The sequence below is a fragment of the Urocitellus parryii genome, chromosome 9 (assembly GCF_045843805.1).
Source record: "Urocitellus parryii isolate mUroPar1 chromosome 9, mUroPar1.hap1, whole genome shotgun sequence".
NCBI lineage: Eukaryota > Metazoa > Chordata > Mammalia > Rodentia > Sciuridae > Urocitellus > Urocitellus parryii.
Genome location: NC_135539.1, coordinates 13,000,092 through 13,019,228, shown reverse-complemented (window position 1 = coordinate 13,019,228; position 19,137 = coordinate 13,000,092). Strand labels below are relative to the sequence as shown.

At 51.4% G+C, this 19,137-nt stretch overlaps 1 protein-coding gene across 1 annotated transcript in view; it reads left to right on the top strand.

Moving 5' to 3' along the window:
- The window catches only part of Syt17 (synaptotagmin 17), a 56,086-nt gene that overhangs the window by 13,307 nt on the left and 23,642 nt on the right, over positions 1-19,137 (top strand). The window contains exon 6 of the mRNA XM_026402494.2: positions 18,321-18,441. Within this exon, the coding sequence (XP_026258279.1) occupies positions 18,321-18,441 (121 nt within the window). The remainder of the gene's footprint in view (positions 1-18,320; positions 18,442-19,137) is intronic.

The window sequence follows — 19,137 nt, the reverse complement described above, 5'->3', positions numbered from 1 at the left end:
TGCATGGATATTTTTCAGGCAAACTGTTAGATTGGCTTCCTGTCCCCCCACCCCCACCCCCGCAGCGAGGGACCTGTGATTGGCTGCTGTGGGAGGCCACCCAGGGCTGGGTAGGAAGATCTGGACCACCCCCACCCCCCAGGCAAGGGGAAGACCCAACCAGTACGAGGCCCATCCAGCTGTCACACAGGTGACCACCATCCACCCCGTGCAGGCAGGATCGTTTTACACGAACACACCAGGTGCACCTCAAAACTGTACTCTCTTGGCCAGAGCTTTGATGACCTTGCACCACATCTAGGGGTGCAGCTTTTGCCGGGTACAGGGGACCAAACCCAGGGCCTCATGCATGCTGTGCACACACTGTGTCCCCGAGCTTCACCCCCAGCCCTCAGGTGCAGGTTCTAAACACGGGGACAGAAGGGACTGTTCCACTATCAGTGTGTGTGAGTGTGTGTGTGTGTGAGTGTGTGTGTGTGTGTGAGTGGGTGTGTGTGTGTGTGAGTGGGTGTGTGAGTGGGTGTGTGTGTGAGTGGGTGTGTAGGTGTGTGTTCAATGGTAGAGACTGATCCCTCCCTTAGTTTGGATTCCTTGAGAAGACCCTGAGGCAAAGCAAGTCGTTTATGAGGGAGGGGACCCCAGGAGGTGACAGGATGCATGATCTAGCTGGCTGTCCCAGGAGGTGACTAGTTCCTCCCCGCTGCTGTGGAAACTGGGTGCTCGTGTGGATCACGCTGCAGAGGGGCGAGGTGCTGGGTGTTGTCCACCAGCTGCTGCTGGGCTGGCCACTGATGGAGGGCTGCTGGGAGTCGGGAGGTCCATTCCCTGACACCCCGGGTCTGTGGCACTGGTGGGCCAGGAGACCTCTGGCCTCTGCACGTGTCCACGAGTGCAGCTGGTGGCAGCTGGCTGGCAGGCGGGCTGTGCTGAGGTGCTGAGGGTGGGGAGAGGGTGGGCAAGGTGTTGGCTGGTCTACTGTCACCCCAGCCCAGCACCCGGCTGTTCCTCTGGGTGGATCTTCCCTCCCGGGACTACCAGCAGGTGGGTTGGGTGCTTCCTGTGAGTCTCCAGTGATGCTTGACATCTGGTGACTTCCGGAAACCTGTGGGATGGCAGCAGCAGGCACAGGGTGGGAGATGGACCCAGGGGAGGGGAACGGGGCCCCCCTCAGTCTGGTAAGCGTGAGGGAGGTGGCCGGTGCTCAGCCCCCCGCCATGTCCTGGCTGTGCGAGGGTCCCCGTGCTGTCTCACGGGTGCAGTGGAGGGAGGGACACCACCGTGCAGGTGTGAGCTCGGAGTGAAGGGGTCTCCTGGGTAAAGGAGCTGGTGGGTGGTTAGCCCACCCCAGGGGCCAGCTCCTGTCAGGACACAGTCGTGACGCCTGCGTGGGCGTCATGAGAAAGGCCAGGGGGGAGAGGCTGTCTGCCCACTCCCCACTTCGTGGCTTCTTGAAGCAGGGCAGCTGCCATTTCAGAAGCCGAGTGACTCTGAGGACGGCTGTCTGCCTTGCTCCTAAAGAGAGACGGCAGGGCCTGGCTTCTGTCATTGTGGAAGCAGGTTTGTCCCTGGTGACAGGCCGGCTCCCCGTCCTCGGCACGAGCTGCAGGCCGGGCCTCTGGGTTCCTCCGGGAGCTCCAAGTGTGTAAGACTGAGATCTGGGAACAGCTCGCATTGCTCATCTGCGCTCTGTGCTGTCACGTCGGGCTTCAGAGCTTGCTGCCCATGCTGCTGGCAGGCGGATGTGGCTGTTCCTTCCTGTCACTGTGGGTTTGGCCCTGCAGTCCTGGCCGAGGACTCCTCTTGTGCCCCTCTTATGATTAAGATGACTTTATTTATTTTATTTTTTTTTACAACTGCTTAGAGCAGTGTTGGGAGAATCGTCTAGAAACTTTGGATAGATTTTTCTCTCTTCCCCCCATTACCCTTTGTTCTTTCTTCTTTTCTAGTTTGCTCAGTTTTTTTCCTCTTCTATTTTTTCTTAAGGTCCATATTAGGTGCCAGAGGTCTTTAGTTGGATCAACAAAATAAATATCATACAATCCCTGTCTGCAGGGAACTCTCCACTAGCAGAGGACACAGACTTACAAATGGCAGTTCTTAGTATAGAGTGCGCCTCGTGCAGGGACCAAGGCGCCCGCTTCATTGAGCGGGGTCACATCTGCCCTTGAAAAAACCCTTTGGAAGGCACCGTCTCCCCCTGATTCCAACACAAGAGGTCCAGCTTGCAGTGGGGGAATCAGTGGATCTTTTTTTTTCTAATATTTATTTTTTAGGTGTAGCTGGACGCAACACAATGCCTTTATTTTTATGTGGTGCTGGGGATCGAACCCGGGTCCCGCCCGTGCTAGGGGAGCGCTCTACCGCTGAGCCACAACCCCAGCCGAATCCGTGGATCTTAATTGAGAGTTTTCATGTTAGTGACACCGACTTGGGGGAATGGTGCTGCATGGATTTCTCTTTGAATGCCAGAGCCGTACTTTCTGAGAGACAAGGAGCTCATGCTGACTTGCAGGGAAGAGTTCCCGCTCACCTGGGGCTCCGCGCTCTCTGGGTGGGAAGGCCAGTTGGTTATGTTGGGTTCTCTGGAAGCACAGCCTATGACAGGGATGGGGACGTGGGTTAGTTTCCTGGGCACGAATCCGTATCTCTTAACACTCCAGAAATGTATTGTCTCGGAGTCCTGGAGGCTCATCCTCCAAGATGGAGGCACTGGTACAGCCAGACTCCCCCGCAGCCTGCCGCAGTCTTTCCCTCCGGCTCCCTCCTGGCCTCTGGTTTGCAGGTGCTTCTCAACCTTTTCTGGCTCCCAGCTGCATTTCTCTGCTCTCTGTCTTGGCTGTCAATGGCCAGCTTCTCCCCGGGTGTGTCTCCCAGGACACCTGTCATGTGGATTAGGACCAGCTCTGCTCCAGTGTGACCTCATCCTAGATAAAATCATCATAGGTGCCCCTGGACTTAAGACAGGGTCACATCCCAGCTAGCCCATCCTGAGTCCCAAGTGCAGTTCATGCCCCTGGATCTGTTGCACACGAGTTTGGCTCGGCCGGGTTTAAATGCCCACAGAACGCCTGGATCAGCCTACGCGGCGCAAGACCGTCTAGTGCAAGTTCTGCTTTACAACCAAGTGTTGCCTAATGTGTTGAACTCTACTGAGAGTGGAAACCGGTGTTTTTATGGGCTCCCTTCCACACCATAATAAAGTCAAAACATTGTAAGTCAAGCCACTGTGAGTTGGGGGTCTTCTATATGTCGGCAATGACCTTATTTCCAAAGATCACATTCTGAGGTACTAGCAGTTAGGACTTCAGAATGTCTTTTCAGGGGACATAATTCATTCCATAAATAGGGTGCATGACAAAGTCCTTCTAGATAAGGGTTCACAGCCAAGCACTGCATGGTCTCCTGCCAAACCCAGAGCAGGGCTGGCCCATGGCGGGAAGAGGACCCTCCATCATAAACTCGTCATAAACTCAAACTCTGCACAGTTGCTCCCTCTCTAGGGACAGCTAGAGCCAGGGAGCTAGCCTTTTGCACCCCAGTATCAGCCAGTCATTGGCTATGAGCCAGACTGGGAAACTTGATTCTTGCCAAAGCTTTAGAACAGCGATTCTGAGCCAGGGACAACTTGGGGAACATTTTGGGTCTGGTGGGTGGGAGATGCTACTGGCATCTCGTGCATAGAGACCAGGGATGCCGCAAAGTTGCCCAGGATGGTCCCCACGGCGCAGTTGTCCAGCCAGTACCGACAGGAGTGCTGCAGACTGCCATGCGGGAAGGCAGAGAGCATGCTGGCAGCCGAGTCCTAGCCCACACTTGGAGTGGAGGGAGAATCCTGGAGCAGAGGGTACAAGGACCCGGTTCCTGGTGCTGCTTCGTCTTTCGCACCGTACGATGGAAAAGGAGAGACTGGCCCCAGACAAAAACCTCCATTTAGCAAAAGAGGCCTGTAGTGTAGACGAGAAACAGAATCCCCACACAGCATGTGAAGGCCACGACTGTGATTGGAGTTTCTGGTTCTCACTGGAGGCCAGCATCTGCCTTGACCTGAATGCTTGGTGGTCAGTTCAACGGGAAGTTCCGGAGGACACAGCTGCGTCACAAGGTGTAATCAGAGCCACTTGATCCCTTGGTAATGGTGTACAGTGATTCTGAGTAACTCTAGGGTCTAGTCCTGCCGTCTCTGCCCTGGGGAATCCACATGGAGGACCAGCAGGGGACTCGTCGGGCTGGTGTGTCGGCATTCTCTGGCTCATGGCCTGTGAGCGTTGTGGCTTTGGTCTTGGCATTCAGGAACTAGGCAGCGAATGGGCCTGTCATGGATTTGTGGTCTGATTGATTAGATGTGGTCAAAAGATCGTGGAAAATAAGGACCCAGAGATACAAAACCCGAGGGTGAACACCACAAAATTACCCTGAGTGTGAAGGGAGACCCCGCTCCTCCAAGCGGATTGAAGGCCACTTACCGGCGAGATCTGTGTCGGTTCAACTCTTTCTTTAAAAATTACTAGTTAGGGGGCTGGGGTGGTGGCTCAGAGGTGGAGCACTTGCCTAGCATGTGTGAGGCCCTGGGTTCGATTCTCAGCACCGCAGATAAACAAATAAATAAAGGTCCATCAATACCTAATAACAATTTAAAAAAAAAATCACTAGTTAGTTTTAATTGTGGTGCAAAACATGTAATCTAAAATTCATCACCTGTCTTAGCTTTCCAGGACCACAATAAAATGCATGAGAGGACGAACTCAGGAGAGAAAAGGTGTATTTTGGCTCCTAGTTTGGAGGTTCCAGTTCCAAGGTTAGGGTTCCCCTTGGCTTTGGGCATCTGATGAGATCGTAGGTCATGAGCAGGATGGAGTGAAAAAAAGAAAACCTACATCACAACCTGTGGAGTGGTGGAGGGAGAGGAGGGCGAGCCCCCCACCATTCCCTTCAAGGGCTGCCTTCATAGACTGAGGACCTTCCAATAGGCTCCGCCTTTTAAAGGTCCCACCACCTCCCAGTGCTCCCAACATGGGAACGGAGGCTCTACCACATGGGCCTGTGGGGGGCTCGTGAGATCCAAGCCAGACCCGGAATGTACTATAGCCTCAGCTGCTCTGAAGCCTGAGGCAGGAGGAGAGCGTGAGCCTAGGATTTCAAGGCCAATTTGGGCAACAGAGTGAGAACCTGCGTCTTGAAAAAGAAAATCAGATCCACACAGGGCCTCATCGTCGCCATCTCTGAGCCTCTCGTTCATTGGCTCTCACTCAGCACACAGATGAGGACGGTCGACCTTCACCACTGTCCACCTCCAGAACTGTCTTCATGCTGCGGAGCGGAAATTCTGTGCCGTTCAACCGTGATCCTCTTTCCCCTCGTTATGGGCTGGACCTCGAATGTCCCCAAAGCTCAGGCTTCGGAGACTTGGTCCCAGGGCAGCGGTGGCCAGAGATGAGGCTCTGGGGGCGTGTTTGGATCTCGAGGGCTCCAGCCTCATCGATGGGCTGATCCACTGGATGGATTAGTGATCTGAATTCACGAGTGGGTAGGTGGGGTGTGGTTGGGGAACTCGGTCACTGGGTGTGCCCTTGGGGACTATATCTCGTCCCTGGCCCCTTCCTTCCCAGCTCCTCCCTGGCTGCCGGGATCTGAGTAGCTTTCCTTGGCCGCAGGGTTCTCCCCAACCTCAGGCCCAGAGCAGCGGAGCCCACCACCGAGGGCTGAACTCCTAAAACCCCGAGTCCAAGTGATCCCTCCTTCCTTCGTTGGTCTCCTGAGATATTTTGGTTACAGCAACAAAAAAGCACAGCCCTCCTCCCTGGCCCCTGCCGACCACCGTTCTGCTTGGCATCTTGGTGGGTTTGACTGCTCCAGGAACCTCACAGAAGTGGAGACGGACAGTATTTACCTTGTCATTGGCTTATTTCGCTTCACGTAATGTCCTTATGGTTTGTTCACTTTGTGGCAGATGAAAAGATCTTCTTCCTTCTAAATGCTGGGTAATATTCCTCTGTGTGTGTGTGCGTGCGTGCATGTGTGTGTGTGAGAAGGGGGAGATTTGTTCATTCATTCATCTATTGGTATATCACTTGGGTTGTGTCCATCTTTTGGCTCTTGGGAATGATGCTGTGCTGCTTTGGAACACACTGGGTGTACAGACATCTCTGATCAGCCCTTTTGTTTTCTTGAGCTGTATAAATATCCAGGGTGTTTCCAGTTCATTCCTCTTGAGGGCACATGGCTTTGGGAAGGAAGGGCAAAGGTGCTGGAGTCCCCGGGTTCCTGGCAGAACCTCCCAGAGCAGTTGGGAGGATACACAGGCGTGTGCCTTTAGGGGGCTCACCTAGTCTGAGTCTTCAGATTTGCACATTTCACTATATATAAGTGTAACATAAAAATCTTAAAGCAAACGAACACGCAACCGTAGGCAACCATTAAACTCTGATGAGTGACGTCCCTGCCGACATGTTTAGGGGTACTGTGGTCTGGGCGTCCGTGTCCCTCCCCCACACATATATGTTGAAATCCTCACCCCCAAGCTGAGGCACAAGAGGCGGGGCTTTGGGGAGGTGGCTAGACCTGAGGTCAGCGCTCTCCTGATGGGACCACTGACTCTACAAGAGGCCAGAGAGGGCTTGTCCTTCCTCCACGTGAGGGTGAGGCGAGGACGTGCCGTCGACGGAGCAGACCCCCCCGGACACCAAATCTGCCCGCGCCTTGACCTTGGACCTCTCAGCCTGCAGAACCGTGAGCAGCACGTTTCTTTCTTTCTTTTGGTTGAAGGACACACCTCACCTGTTCGAGGCAAGTGCTCCACCACTGAGCCCCAGCCCCGGCCCCGGAGCAGCACATTTCCGTTGTTCACCAGCTGCCCAGCTTCTGATGTATCTGTGGCAGCAGCTCAAGTCACCAAGGCCCGGGGAAGTGTTCTCGTGTCCGCAGCTTACTCTGAAATGCATTCACAGCAGTGATGGATACACAGAGATGCAGTAAAGCGAATATGTTTAAAAATAATAACAGGATCGTTAATGTCAATAGCTGTTCCTCATGGAACCCCGCAAGGTACCCAATGGCGTTAGGAGTTTTGCTGGCTGTGGATGAGAGATGGGGACACTCTGGACTCCGTAGAAGGTGGAGGTGGCAAGTGGTCAGCTTTGGGTTGCAGTTGGAGGCAGAGTCTTGAGGACCGGGTCCAGCTCTCAGACACCGTAGAGCAGGCTGTCCGCTACCTCTTGACCAAGCATTAGCATCTCCCAGAGCACAGACAGAGGAGGTTCCCAGACCTCAGCCTTACTGATTCTGATTTCCTAATTCTTGGATGTGCTGCCCACAGATCTGCATTCTAGCCAATGTGCTAGAAGATTCTAATGCAGGCAAGCTCTGGACTTCATTCTGAGCATGCTGGGTGGTGGTGGAGGGTGGAAAGAGTTTGGCCATTAGAGCAGAATAGAACAGGGCAGAGTTTTAAGCTTGGCTCTGCCTTACTGGTTGGATGGGAGGTGGTTTAGTGAAATGGCCTAGCTGGTACCGTGCCCATGCCAGGCCAGTGCCTGGTGTACAGAGCACAGCCAAGGTACGGCTGCCATTTTGGTGGTGTTCCACGGAACCCTTCTGCACTTATAAGTTCATGGAGCATGATTCTTGAGTCTTGTCCGGGTCTAGTATCTTGTGTAACAAAACCAGAATTGCCTGCCGAGGAGGAGTGTTTCATTTGGTCCCAGAAGAAGAAAATGTGTTTAGTGGAAAATGATATTTGCCAATGGGAGCGCTGGGTATTTATGTTTCTGCAAATTGCATTCACCTGAGATTTGCCCTGTCCGGAATAGACCCTGGTAGACCTTTGCTGCCTAGGATTCTGGATCCTGTATATCGAATCACTCATAGTTTCAGATTATGGATTTGGATTTTCCAACGTATCACCTGTAATCAGCATCCTGTTTTATAGCACGGAACATTCTGTTGGATAGAAATGTAATGTGAGGGGCTGGGGCTGGGGCTCATGGTAGAGTGTGCTTGCCTCATATGTATGAGGTCCTGGGTTCAATCCTCAGCACCACATTAAAAAAATAAATAAAAATATTGGGTCCATCTACAATTAAAAAAAAAAAAAGAAATGTAATGTGAGACCCAAATGTAACTTTGAATTTCCTAGTAGCCTTATTAAAAGAAAAAACAACTAAATTTATTTGCACACTTTTATTGAATCCAGTATAGTAAAACATCATCCTTTCCACATGGAACCTATAAAAAATGATCAGTCTGAGCCTCGGCATTGCCTGATCATACTAAAATGTCCAACCCATGGTCTCTGTGACGCTTTGAGCGTGTCTTAATTCTTGTTGAGGAGGGTTATAGGACCTCCCCGCAGGGTCCACGTGACGATCAGTCAGGGGAATAAAGGCGGGCACTGAGAACTCTGCCTGGTGCCCCTGAGCGCTCAGATGGGCAGCAGCGCCACCCCAGGGTCCTTCTGAGAACTGGATGAGCTGATGCACGCGACACGCTCAGAAAGTGTTTGCTGCTGTGGTCACAGTTCGTTGGTCTCACAGGCATGTGAGGGGGTTCCTAGGTGTCAAGCAGTGAGGGCTTGGTGTCTAGCCCCAGGTGACGTTTAGAACCTGGAGTCTGGAGACACGTCCTCGGTGGGCGCTCCCTGGACATCCATGGCTCTGCACCTGGTGCCCCCCAGCATCTGGCTTCACGTGGGGTTTCTGTTCATGGAATGAGTGGCCAAGAAGAGCTCGTCCTCAGAGGTAAGGAGCATATGGAAAGGCCACAGGCCGCCACGGGTGGACAGGGAGTGGGAGGAGTTTGGTCTGGAATGTTCCATCTGCCTGGTGCCTCATTTGGAAATGGTTTAAGGCCAGATGGAAGGCAGCTGGGGTGGGACGAGCCTCCTAGACCAGGTCACGGATCTCACCTCTTATTCTGAGGGGAACTGGAGCCATTTAAAGATAAAAAATAGAGGCGGTCAGGGTGGACTTTACATGAGGTGGTTCTACAGGTGGGGTCTTCCCGTGGTGCTCGGGGCGTCCTGGGTGGGTCGTGGTGTTGTGGGGGTGTCCCACGATGGCAGGACATGGGACAGCCCCCTTGGCCTCCACCTGTAAATGGCTCCCTCTCCCGGAGCTGCCAGAGGCAGGGTGACTCCTAATAGGGTGTGAGAGGTGTCCAGGTGTGATGTCGAGTGGCTGTGGCGGGCTCCCAGTTGGTGAGTTTCAGGAGTTGGAAAGGACATTGAGGGAGGAGGGTTGTGGGGTCCTGGGGCCCTCGGTCAGCTGGCTCAGGTCTCCCAGGAGCAGGAGGAGCCACTGAGGATGGGTGGGTGGCCGTGATTAGTTCAGCTTGGCGTGCGGGATGTCAAAGGTCACAGTGGAGCACCCCGGGGGAGATTTCCAGGGACCTAAAGGTCCCTCCAGAGTCCCACTCGATCCCCTGACAGTGTCAGTATTTCTAAGGCACATGTGACAAACACCAGTTCCCAGGCCCTGCCCTGAAGGATGACTGAACGGGTTCCCGGAGGTCCCAGGAGTCTGCCTTTTACAAGGTCCCTGGAGGACTGTCACGTTGAGGGCAGTTTGGAAACACAGAACCTTGGTCCCCTGCTTGGTCGGCTGGTGTCATCTCACTCTTCACCTGAAGGGTCACCTGTTGGCTTCTCCCCAAGTTCCTCCCCGAGGGGGGGTTGCTGGAGGGCACCACTGTCCACATCCCATACCCAGGGGCAAATCACGTCACTCCGCAGCCACCTCAGAACCCTTCCACTCCAGCCAGGCCCAGGCCACCGTCGCCTCCCACCTGGAACTCTGTGACGCTGTCCTCAGGGGCTTGCCTTTGTTGACCCCTATTGGCCCTTGTATCAGTCAGCTTGCTGTTACTATAATAAAAAAAAAAAAAAACGAGAAAAATCAACTTAAAAAGAGAAAAGGTTTATTTTGGTTTGGGATTTTCCCACCTTGATTGCCCTATGGATTTGTGGATGTGGTGGCACACCATGGCAGAAAAAAAAAAAAAAAAAAACCACTCTTCTGGCCAAAGAACAAAAGAGAAAGACACCATGGTCCCACAATGCCTTTCAAAGACACATCCCTAATGACCCAATGACCTCCCACTAGGCCCTACCTCTTAAAATGTCCAGCACCTCCCAATAGTGTCAAGCTGGAGATCGAGACTTGAACATTCCAGATCCAAACTGGAGCCTCCTGGAGCCGCAGCTCTGCCTTTCTACCTCAGTACCATTTCCTCCAGGGAGGCTCCCACGCAGCGCTCACTCATGACACACCACCGTGCTAATTAAACAACTGCATAATTAATGCGGCCTGATAGTTAATCAGGAAAGCATTGTGTACTCTCAAGACCTCTGTTCCATGGCTCCCGCCTGTCTTGGTCACCGCTGCATCCTTTGTCCTTGCCTTGGCCACCTGGTCAGTGGACAAGCATTGAGCGCCTACTGTGTGCTCGCTGTGTGCCTGGGTATTTCTCTGTAAGTAGCTGGGCTGGACATGCTCTGTTAAAGAGGTCTTGGTGAGTGAGAGCCTGGTCTCACTGTAAAACCCAAGTTCAGATAGCATCGGGCTCTCTCTCTGCAGGTGCTGGAGTGGCTGCTGAGCCCACAGCACAGACTCTCAGAGGCCAAAGGGTGACCTGCTCTCCAGCTTTCCTGGAAGATTTGGCTTCACCTATGGGGTATAACTAGACATCCATGCACCCACAGTTGGCGAGGTTCTCTTCTAGCAGAGGGGCTGAAATGTCTGTTTCGGTGATTATAAAGTCCAAACCACAGAGGAAACCCGTGGACACAGGTATTGGGTTAACATTATGAACTTCTGTCCACCAGAAACCATGATAAAGAAACTGGAAAGGCCAGCCACGCGGGGAGAAGACGTTTGCCCGGCGCGGGGTTAGTTGGCCAGGGCTGTCGGTCACCTCTGCTGTGATCCTATTTCCAACACGGTCCCATTCTGCATGGAGGGGGAGACATAAGTCACCCCATAACTACACATAGCTGCTGAATAATTGGTGTCCACAATACTTAAAGCCTGATTGTAAATTAATAAGAGAAAAACACATACCTAATAGACAAATGGGCAAAAAGAATTGGAGGGGATTTTCGCAGAAGGGAGAGGGTGGATAACTGACAAACATGGGCAGGGGCTCGCCCTCCTTAGGAGGGTTTTGCGTTTTTAAACTAAACCCACAATCAGGTATCCTTAGAACAAGGACGACCTAAAAGCCGGCCAATAACAGACAAATATAATCCGCTGTGAAATCGATTGTCTCCTCGGCCATGCCGTGGCCACCTAGAGGACTCTGAACTTACCCAGAGAGTCAGACAATCACGGTTCCTGAGCCAAAAAGGAAATACTCTTGTCCCCCGCGATCGAGTTTCGCTTTCCTTGATGGAAGTTAACAGGGTCTACCGTGGTCAGAATACGTGAAATGGAGGATTCTAGAAAGAATTCACAAATGTTAAATAACTTTTATTATAATGAATTGTTCTAATTGTTCTGTTTTATGATCATCATGATGGATCGCTTGCTGTGCCTAATGTAGAAATCAAACTACAACATAGGTATGAACATATAGGCCCAGACGGTATACACGAGGCTCTACAGTATCTGTGACCTGGAGGGTCTTGGAACACACCCCTCAGATAAGGGGAAAAGGGGACTCCTGCGCAGTTAACTCCAAACCTGCCCAGATTTTCTATCTGAGAAATGCAACCAAAGCATGTGGTAGCATTTTGCAGCTGTATATTTTAGCAGTGACACGGATCCCGCATGCATTTGCTAAAATGTGAGCAGTCAGTGCTGGTCACCGGGTCCGGAGACTTCTGTGCTCCCCTCTGCTGGTGTTTAAAGTTCAGCCGTTTTCTAGCAATCAGTCAGGCAATTCACATCAAGTGGAAGGAAAAAAGACCTTGATTTTTCCTTGAGCCAGTGATCCCATGCTTGGATTTTATGAGGATGTGACCTAGAAGAAAGAAAATGCCTACGTGTCCAGTTGAAGTCATTAAAAACAGCCAGGCACAGTGGCGCATGCCTGTGATCCTAGAGGTTCAGGAGGCTGAGACAGGAGGATTGCGAGTTCAAAGCCAGCCTCAGCAACTTAGTGAGGCGCGAAGCAACTCAGTGAGACCCTGTCTCTAAATAAAATACAAAATAGGGCTGGGGATGGGGCTCAGTGGTGGAGTGCCCCTGAGTTCAATCCTGGTACCAAAAAAAAAAAAGAAAGAAAGAAATAACCCCAGTGTGTAGCCATAGGAAAGTGGTTACAATCTGTTACAGTATATCAGCCTCATGGAATGTTACGTGTGGACATTAAAAATGACACTTACCATGTCTCCATAGTCAGATGCCAAGTGGGGCTATATGTTTAAGTTTTTAAGAAAGGGAATTGAAGAATTTGCCCGTGTTATGGAGGCAGCATTGACAGTGGCTGGGGGCGGGGGACTTTTAGAGAGGGGAACAGAAAGAAAAGAGAGCATTCGGTGGAATGTGTAAAATGCTGGGATTGTGGTTGGATTTTGCTTTTTAAAAAAGATCCATTCTTACGTAAGGTTGTCTGTGCAGTAAATTAAGAGACAAAAGACGAACCAGGTGGTGGTGGGGTGGGCGCAGCTGAGTTTGGGCTGCTTAGAAGTTGTGTGCACGCAGACGAATCCCCCTGCCAGGTAAGGGCCAGCAAAGGGCCATTTAGAAGCACTTCAGAGAGAGCCGTCAGGAGGAGAGCAGGCTCTTGTCTTCCCCAGAGAATGTCTTTTGTCCCAGATGGTCTTCTTTGATTTCCTCTTTATTGATGAGAGCATGTGCATTTAGAGGCTGCAGGGAGAGAGGCTTTTTGTCTGCAGCGCTTGCTGGGGAGCTTTCTGGGAGGCTTCGGGCCTATTTTGGTTCTCCCCAGCCCACCCCATGTGCTTTGACCAAATTCAGCTCATCAGACTCTTACAAGAAAGGAGCGATGTTCATGTGTGACATGGCCTCAAAAAGAGAAGAGGTAGAAGTGACAAAGGTCACCCAGTCCCTTCTCCTATCTGAGGTTCGACTGTCTTGAACTCAGATAGGGCAGGTGACAGGATGTCTCGCTGAGGTCCCCTCTGGGACCGTGGTATGGCAAGAGCTCGGCCTCCATGTTGCGGCCCCCTGAGCTGGTGCTCGGGGTCATCTGGATTGACGTGGTGGTTCCGGATGCTGTAAACACAGGCACTCCTTGACTTGCGATGGAGTCACATTTCCGTAAACCCATCGTAAACTGAAAATAGTCTAAGTAAAAAATGGATGTATTCAGCCGGGCCGGAGGTGCACACCTGCAACCCCATTGGCTTGGGAGGCTGAGGCAGGAGGGTCGCTGGTTCAAAGCCAGCCTCAGCAACAATGAGGCACTAAGCAACTCAGTGAGATCCTGCCTCTAAATCAAATATAAAATAGGGCTTTGAACGTGGTTCAGTGGGCAAGTGCCCCTGAGTTTAATCCCAGTAAAAAAAAGGATTTATTCTGCTTCTATAATTAGGATCTTAAGTGTCTCCAAAGGTCCATGTAATGAAGACTTGTTCCCCTGAGTGGCACTTTTGGGGAATGGCAGAGCCTTTAAGAGCTGGGGCCTAGGAAGTCTTCAGGTCATTGGAGGTGTGCCGTTGAAAGGGAGAATGAGACCCTAACCCCTTCCTCTTCCCCTCCTTCACCTCCTGCCCATGAAGTGAATGGGTTTGTTCCACCATGTACTCCAACCATGATGTGCTGCCTCACCACAGCCCCAAAGCAAAGGAGCCAACAGATCATGGAATCAAAGTTCTGAAACTGTGAACCAAAATAAACCTTTCTTCTTTATAAGTTGATTATCTCAAGTATGTTGTTACAGTGAGGGAAAGCTGACCATTGCACCATCTAACCTACCAAACATCCCAGCTCAGCAACACAGCACACTCCTCGTTTCTCCTTTGATCATGTGACTGATTGGGAGCTGAGCTCACTGCCACAGCCGGAGCATTGCAAGACCACATATCACTAGGCCAGGGAAAGATCAAAAGTCAAAGGATGGTTTCTACTGAGTGGCGATTCCTTTCATGTCACTGTAAAGTGGAAATAGATCATGAGTCGAACCATCACAAGGTGGATCATCTACAGTAGCAGGCGGATGGGCACCGTCCTGGCCTTTAGGGAGAGCAAGAAAATATCAGGAAAGAACAAGGAAAGAACAAAGTATCATGAAGGAAATAAGACAAAGTGGTCTGATAGACACAGGGGGCTGTTTGTAGTGGGACGGCCACGGAAAGCTTAGATGAGAAGGTGACATTTGACCTGAGATTCCCAGGAAACAGCAGAGGCAAGCCTTGGAGGAATCTTGTGTTCTCAAAAAATAGAAGGAAGACGTGGTTGGTGGATGGGTTCTGCCAACTCATTTAGGTCCTTCTGATGGGTAGTTCTCAGCCGGGTGGTTTTACCCTCAGGGGACATTGCAATGCCCGGAGACATTTGGGGTTGTCACAGGAGTGGGGAGGGGATGCCACTGGCTCCCAGCTGGTGGACGCTGGGGACCTACTGTCCTACAGTGCACAGGACAGCCCTCCACGGTGAAGAAGGACGCCTTGCAAGTGTCAGAAGTGCCGAGGGGGGCGGATCCCGCTGCAGACCAGGCTGAGAGCTCTAGATTTTAAGAGCCATGGAGGATTTTAAAGAGGGAGAAGAGCGAAAGGCATGGTTCTGTTTTCTTTTATGGAGTGTGCCGCTGAATTATTTCAGCTCCGGCATCCAACATTATTGTACTAAATTTGGTTAAGGGAAAGGGGACTTCAGGAACGAGACCCTTCCAGAACAAGCATCCACTCTCCTTGGGACGGCGAGCCCACTTCCTGGGAGGATTATCCTATGGGAAGGAAGTGGAAGGAGGGGAACCGTAGCTCGGCCTTTCCCGGTTCTGACTGGGAGCTGGTGCTTTGGCCTCTTGGGGTCTGAAGAAGGTTCAGGACAAGTTCCACTGAGGCAGGGAACGGTCTTTTCTGAAATTGATTGCAGAAGAGTTCAAGTCTGGTTCCTGTTAACAATTCGCTTGGCCAGAGTTGTGTCCAAGAGAGAAACCTGAAGGAGCCCAGGATTCATGGGTTTGGTTCAGGATTTCTCAATCCGGGCACTATGAATATTTGCAGTCAGATCATTCTTCATTGAGGCAAGAGGAAGCTGTCTGCACCTTGTAGGATGTTTAGCAGTATCCTTGACGTCTTCCCACCAGACCAGATGCCAGTGGCATCCTTATCCCAAGTTGTGGCCATCAAAACTGTGGTGACATTGTCAAACATCCCTGAAGAAGATGGGGAAAGGGCAAAATCACCCCGAGTTGGTGCAGTTTTAATCCACCAGTACTTTACGGGCATCTGCAAAGGGCACCATTAACTCCACGATCTGTCTTGGGGGGCCATGGGTTGGGGAGCTTCTGGATGAGGTGGCCCTGCTTTCGGTTTCCACGTTTGAAGTTCTTTATCCACTGGCTACTGGTCAGCTTTTAAATGTAGTATCAGATACTTCCGCAGGGGAAGAGGAATTAAAAAGACTCTGGCTCCAGGAAACCTTGGGGGGACATTTTTGCCTTCTGGTTTTTAGAACTGCAGTTGGTTTTGGCTTTTGGTTTTGTTTCTAAGGTGCTGGGGAAGGAACCCAGGGCCTCAAGTGTGCTAGGCATGAGCTAGAGTTTCTGATGCCCACGTGGGCTGCTGCTGATCCTCTGTGCTACACCTTCTGGGGCAGATGTTCAAATGGGGGACTCTGCACTTTCTCCAGGTCTGGGTTAAAATAAAGACCTTGAGGCCCCAATTCCTACCTTATGCCATTCAAAATAGTAACAGTTCTCAACTGTCAATCTCAGCAAGGTCCTCGTGTCTCAATGATTCCTTCATTGTTATTACTGAAATATCCACTCCTTTCCCTCCCAAATATATTTCTGTTATTTGAAGTGGAGGTGGAGGAACTCACCTGCTTCTGGGGGTCCAGAGCACGCACCTGTTCTGCCTAAGGGGAAGCCAGCATTCTTTCCCACTTACCCACACAAACCGAGAATGCAAAGAGGGGTGATGTTATTTGTAAGGAGATTCCTAATTCATCTTAAAAATCTTAAGTTTTTAAGCATCATTGGCTACTTTATTATAAATACAAGTCACTTGGGGCTTTATGTGGTAAGATGGGGAAGTTCAGGAGCAGAATTCGCATGGAAGCCCTTTGCTGTAACATTTCTCAGCAGTAGAATAAACCTGACCAAATCCTACGTACCTTTCAAGGCCTGGCCCAAGTATCTCCTTCTGCATGAAGCCCTTTCTGTCCCCGCCCCTGCAGGGAATAGGCTGTACTTCAGTCTTCCTGGGTCTGGTTCCTATGGCCCATTAACACATAAGCCCTATAATTTTTTTTTAATTGAGGTGAAATTCATATAAACATAAATTCAGCCATTTCAAAGTATGTGATTCAGCGACATTGAGTCCACACCCCGTGGTGTGCCGCCATCACCTCGAATTCCAGAACATTCTATCACCAAAGGAGACCCTGTGCCCATGAAGCAGTCACACTGCTTTGCCCACCGCTCCTAGGCCCCAGCAGCTGCTCATTCTGCTTCCTGTCCCTGTGGGTTTGCGGGTCTGGATGGAGTCCTACCAAATGTGATCTTTTGTGTCTGGCTTCTTGGACTGAGCATGACCTCAAGGTTCACCCACATTGTAGCACCTGTCAGCGCCCCGTTCCTCATCGTATCTGAAGAGCACCCATCACCTGGATGGACCATAAGTTGTTTTTCCCCATGGTGGACACTGGGCCTCTCCCCCTTGGGGCTGTTGTGAACGTTGGGGAGCAGGTTTTGGTGCGGCTGCGTGTTTTCTGCTCTGGGGGGGTGGGATTACCTGTGAGTAGACTCGCTGGCCTGCGTGGGAGCTCCGTGTGCAACCTTTGTGGGAGCTGCCACAGTGGCTGACCACAGTGGCCGCGCCATGTGGCATTGTCACCAGCAGAGTTACAACCTTGCCCACACCTGCCACTTTCTGCTTTTGTGTAATTATTGATCTGTTTGCTGTGGCCTTTCTAATGGGGGTGCCACCTCTGGAACTGTGGCTGTTTCCCACGTTCCCCGCACTCGCCCCCGGGGCCACGTCTTGTCGACGTAGGTTATGGAATGAATGTTGGTTACGCGGATCAGCAGACCCTCTGACGGGGCTCAGCGAGCGCCCTCTCTATCTTCCACCAGCTGTCCCCTGACTCCAGACATCCGTCTTGTGCAAATTGATGGCTCCCGTCCCGCAGGAGGGAGAGGATCGAGGCCGACGCTTGGCCAGAAGACACGCCATCCCGGGCTCGGGGTGGGGACAGCATGGGCGAAGCTTGTGTCCTCAGGGGGAAGGAGGAGGGAAAGGGCTTTGCTAGAAAGATCTGAGACTCTTTCTAGGAGATCAGTGGCTGTCAGAGACCCTGGGGACGCATGGGCAGCTGCCTTGCTGATGGGGTGTTCGGGCCCCAGGAAGGAGAGCCGCCCGGTCCAACCAGGAAAGGCCTGTAGGTGCTGAGGGCCTAGGAGATGGCCTCTCCTCCTCCTCCTGAGTCCTGTGAGGGTGGCCTTGGGGGTGGCCAAGGGGGACAGCGCTGGACAACTTGCTCTGGCTCTGATGGACGTCTCTCGCATCAGCTCTTCCTGGCCTTTCCTCTGTCCCTTAAACACACCGAGTTCATTCCTTCCTCCGCCACCGGCCCTGACCCTCACTGTCCCCTCTGCTTGGTGAGCCCCCTCCCTGCCTCCAGAGCCTCAGTCCTTCATGACATTTGGAGCCGTCCGCCAGCCTCACCTCTCAGAGAGAGTTGGTCTCCCTGTCAAAATGGCAGCCTGAGCCTGTGCCCCACCGTCCCGCAGCTTCCTTGGCTCTAAAGGCCAGTCCTACCACTTTCGTGCTGTGTGGCCTTGGACATGTTACTTAACCCCTCTGAGCCTCCGTTTCTTCATCTGTTCAGTCAGTAAATAAACTAACTCCTCGGGGACTCATTATGAAGATTAAATTTGCTATGACATATAGAGAGCACTCAGCCTAATACGTGACATCTTGCATTTTTTAAATTATCCAAACTTTTGTTGTTAAAATTGTGGTTGCTGCTGTTAAGGGCTCTAAGGGCAGAAGAAAACATTCTGTGATGGACTGGAGAAAATAATTGGAGGCAGAATCTAAAAGAAGTCAACGAGACAGGCACCCACTGTCAACGGATCCACCCACAGCTACTCATTTAGAAGCTGCTGGAATCCGTCTCTTGCATGGTGGGTGCAAAAGGAATGAGAGAGAAAAAGAAAAAAACAAGCGACTTTCTCACCATTTTTTTTCTCTGCAGAATGAAGTGGAGCTGGGGGAGCTGCTCCTGTCTCTGAATTACCTCCCGAGTGCCGGGAGACTGAATGTGGACATCATTCGAGCCAAGCAGCTTCTTCAGACCGATGTGAGCCAAGGCTCAGGTACACTCAGATCTACCTCCCCCCCACACTAAATTCTTTAAGGGGACATCTGTGTTTGTTTGGGGGACCTGATTTTTCTGCATCCTGTGTTCTCTCGATAAGGCCTTGGGAGAGTGGATAGCATTCAGAATTAGGATGCTAGTTCAAGAAGGAAAATAAATGATCAAACATCTCTTAGGATGAAGTAGGTACTTGATACCATCTTGGGAGCCCTATTTGAACTGGGGAGTGGACTGTGACCAGGTGTGATCACTCCTGAAAAATCTAGATTGTCTTTGAACACACGAAGCCGCGAGGAGGTTGCTCACCTTCTCAAAACTGTGCCTGCAATAGAGACACCATGCTCTAGGTGGCGGTAGTGTGTAAGGACTTTGTATTCCAATCCACCAGCGTGGTGGGCACAGCCTGGTTGTTTCTTTTTTCACCCCCAGCTCATTCCATGTGTAGCATAAATCTTTATACACCCCAGCTTTGAAAGGGCTATGTGTTAATTGAAAGGACTATGATGTGTTAAGTGTCTATAGCAAAACCAACTCAAACATGACCTTTAATGAACTGGAACAGGTGTTGGGACATTTGTATGTAGCTTCTCCCATGACAGCAAAAGGTATTCTTGTGAAAATAGCCACGGTCCCTGGCACCTCTTAAGTTCAGTGTTTTCTCTAAATGCAATAAACAAAATAGATTATATTTGCA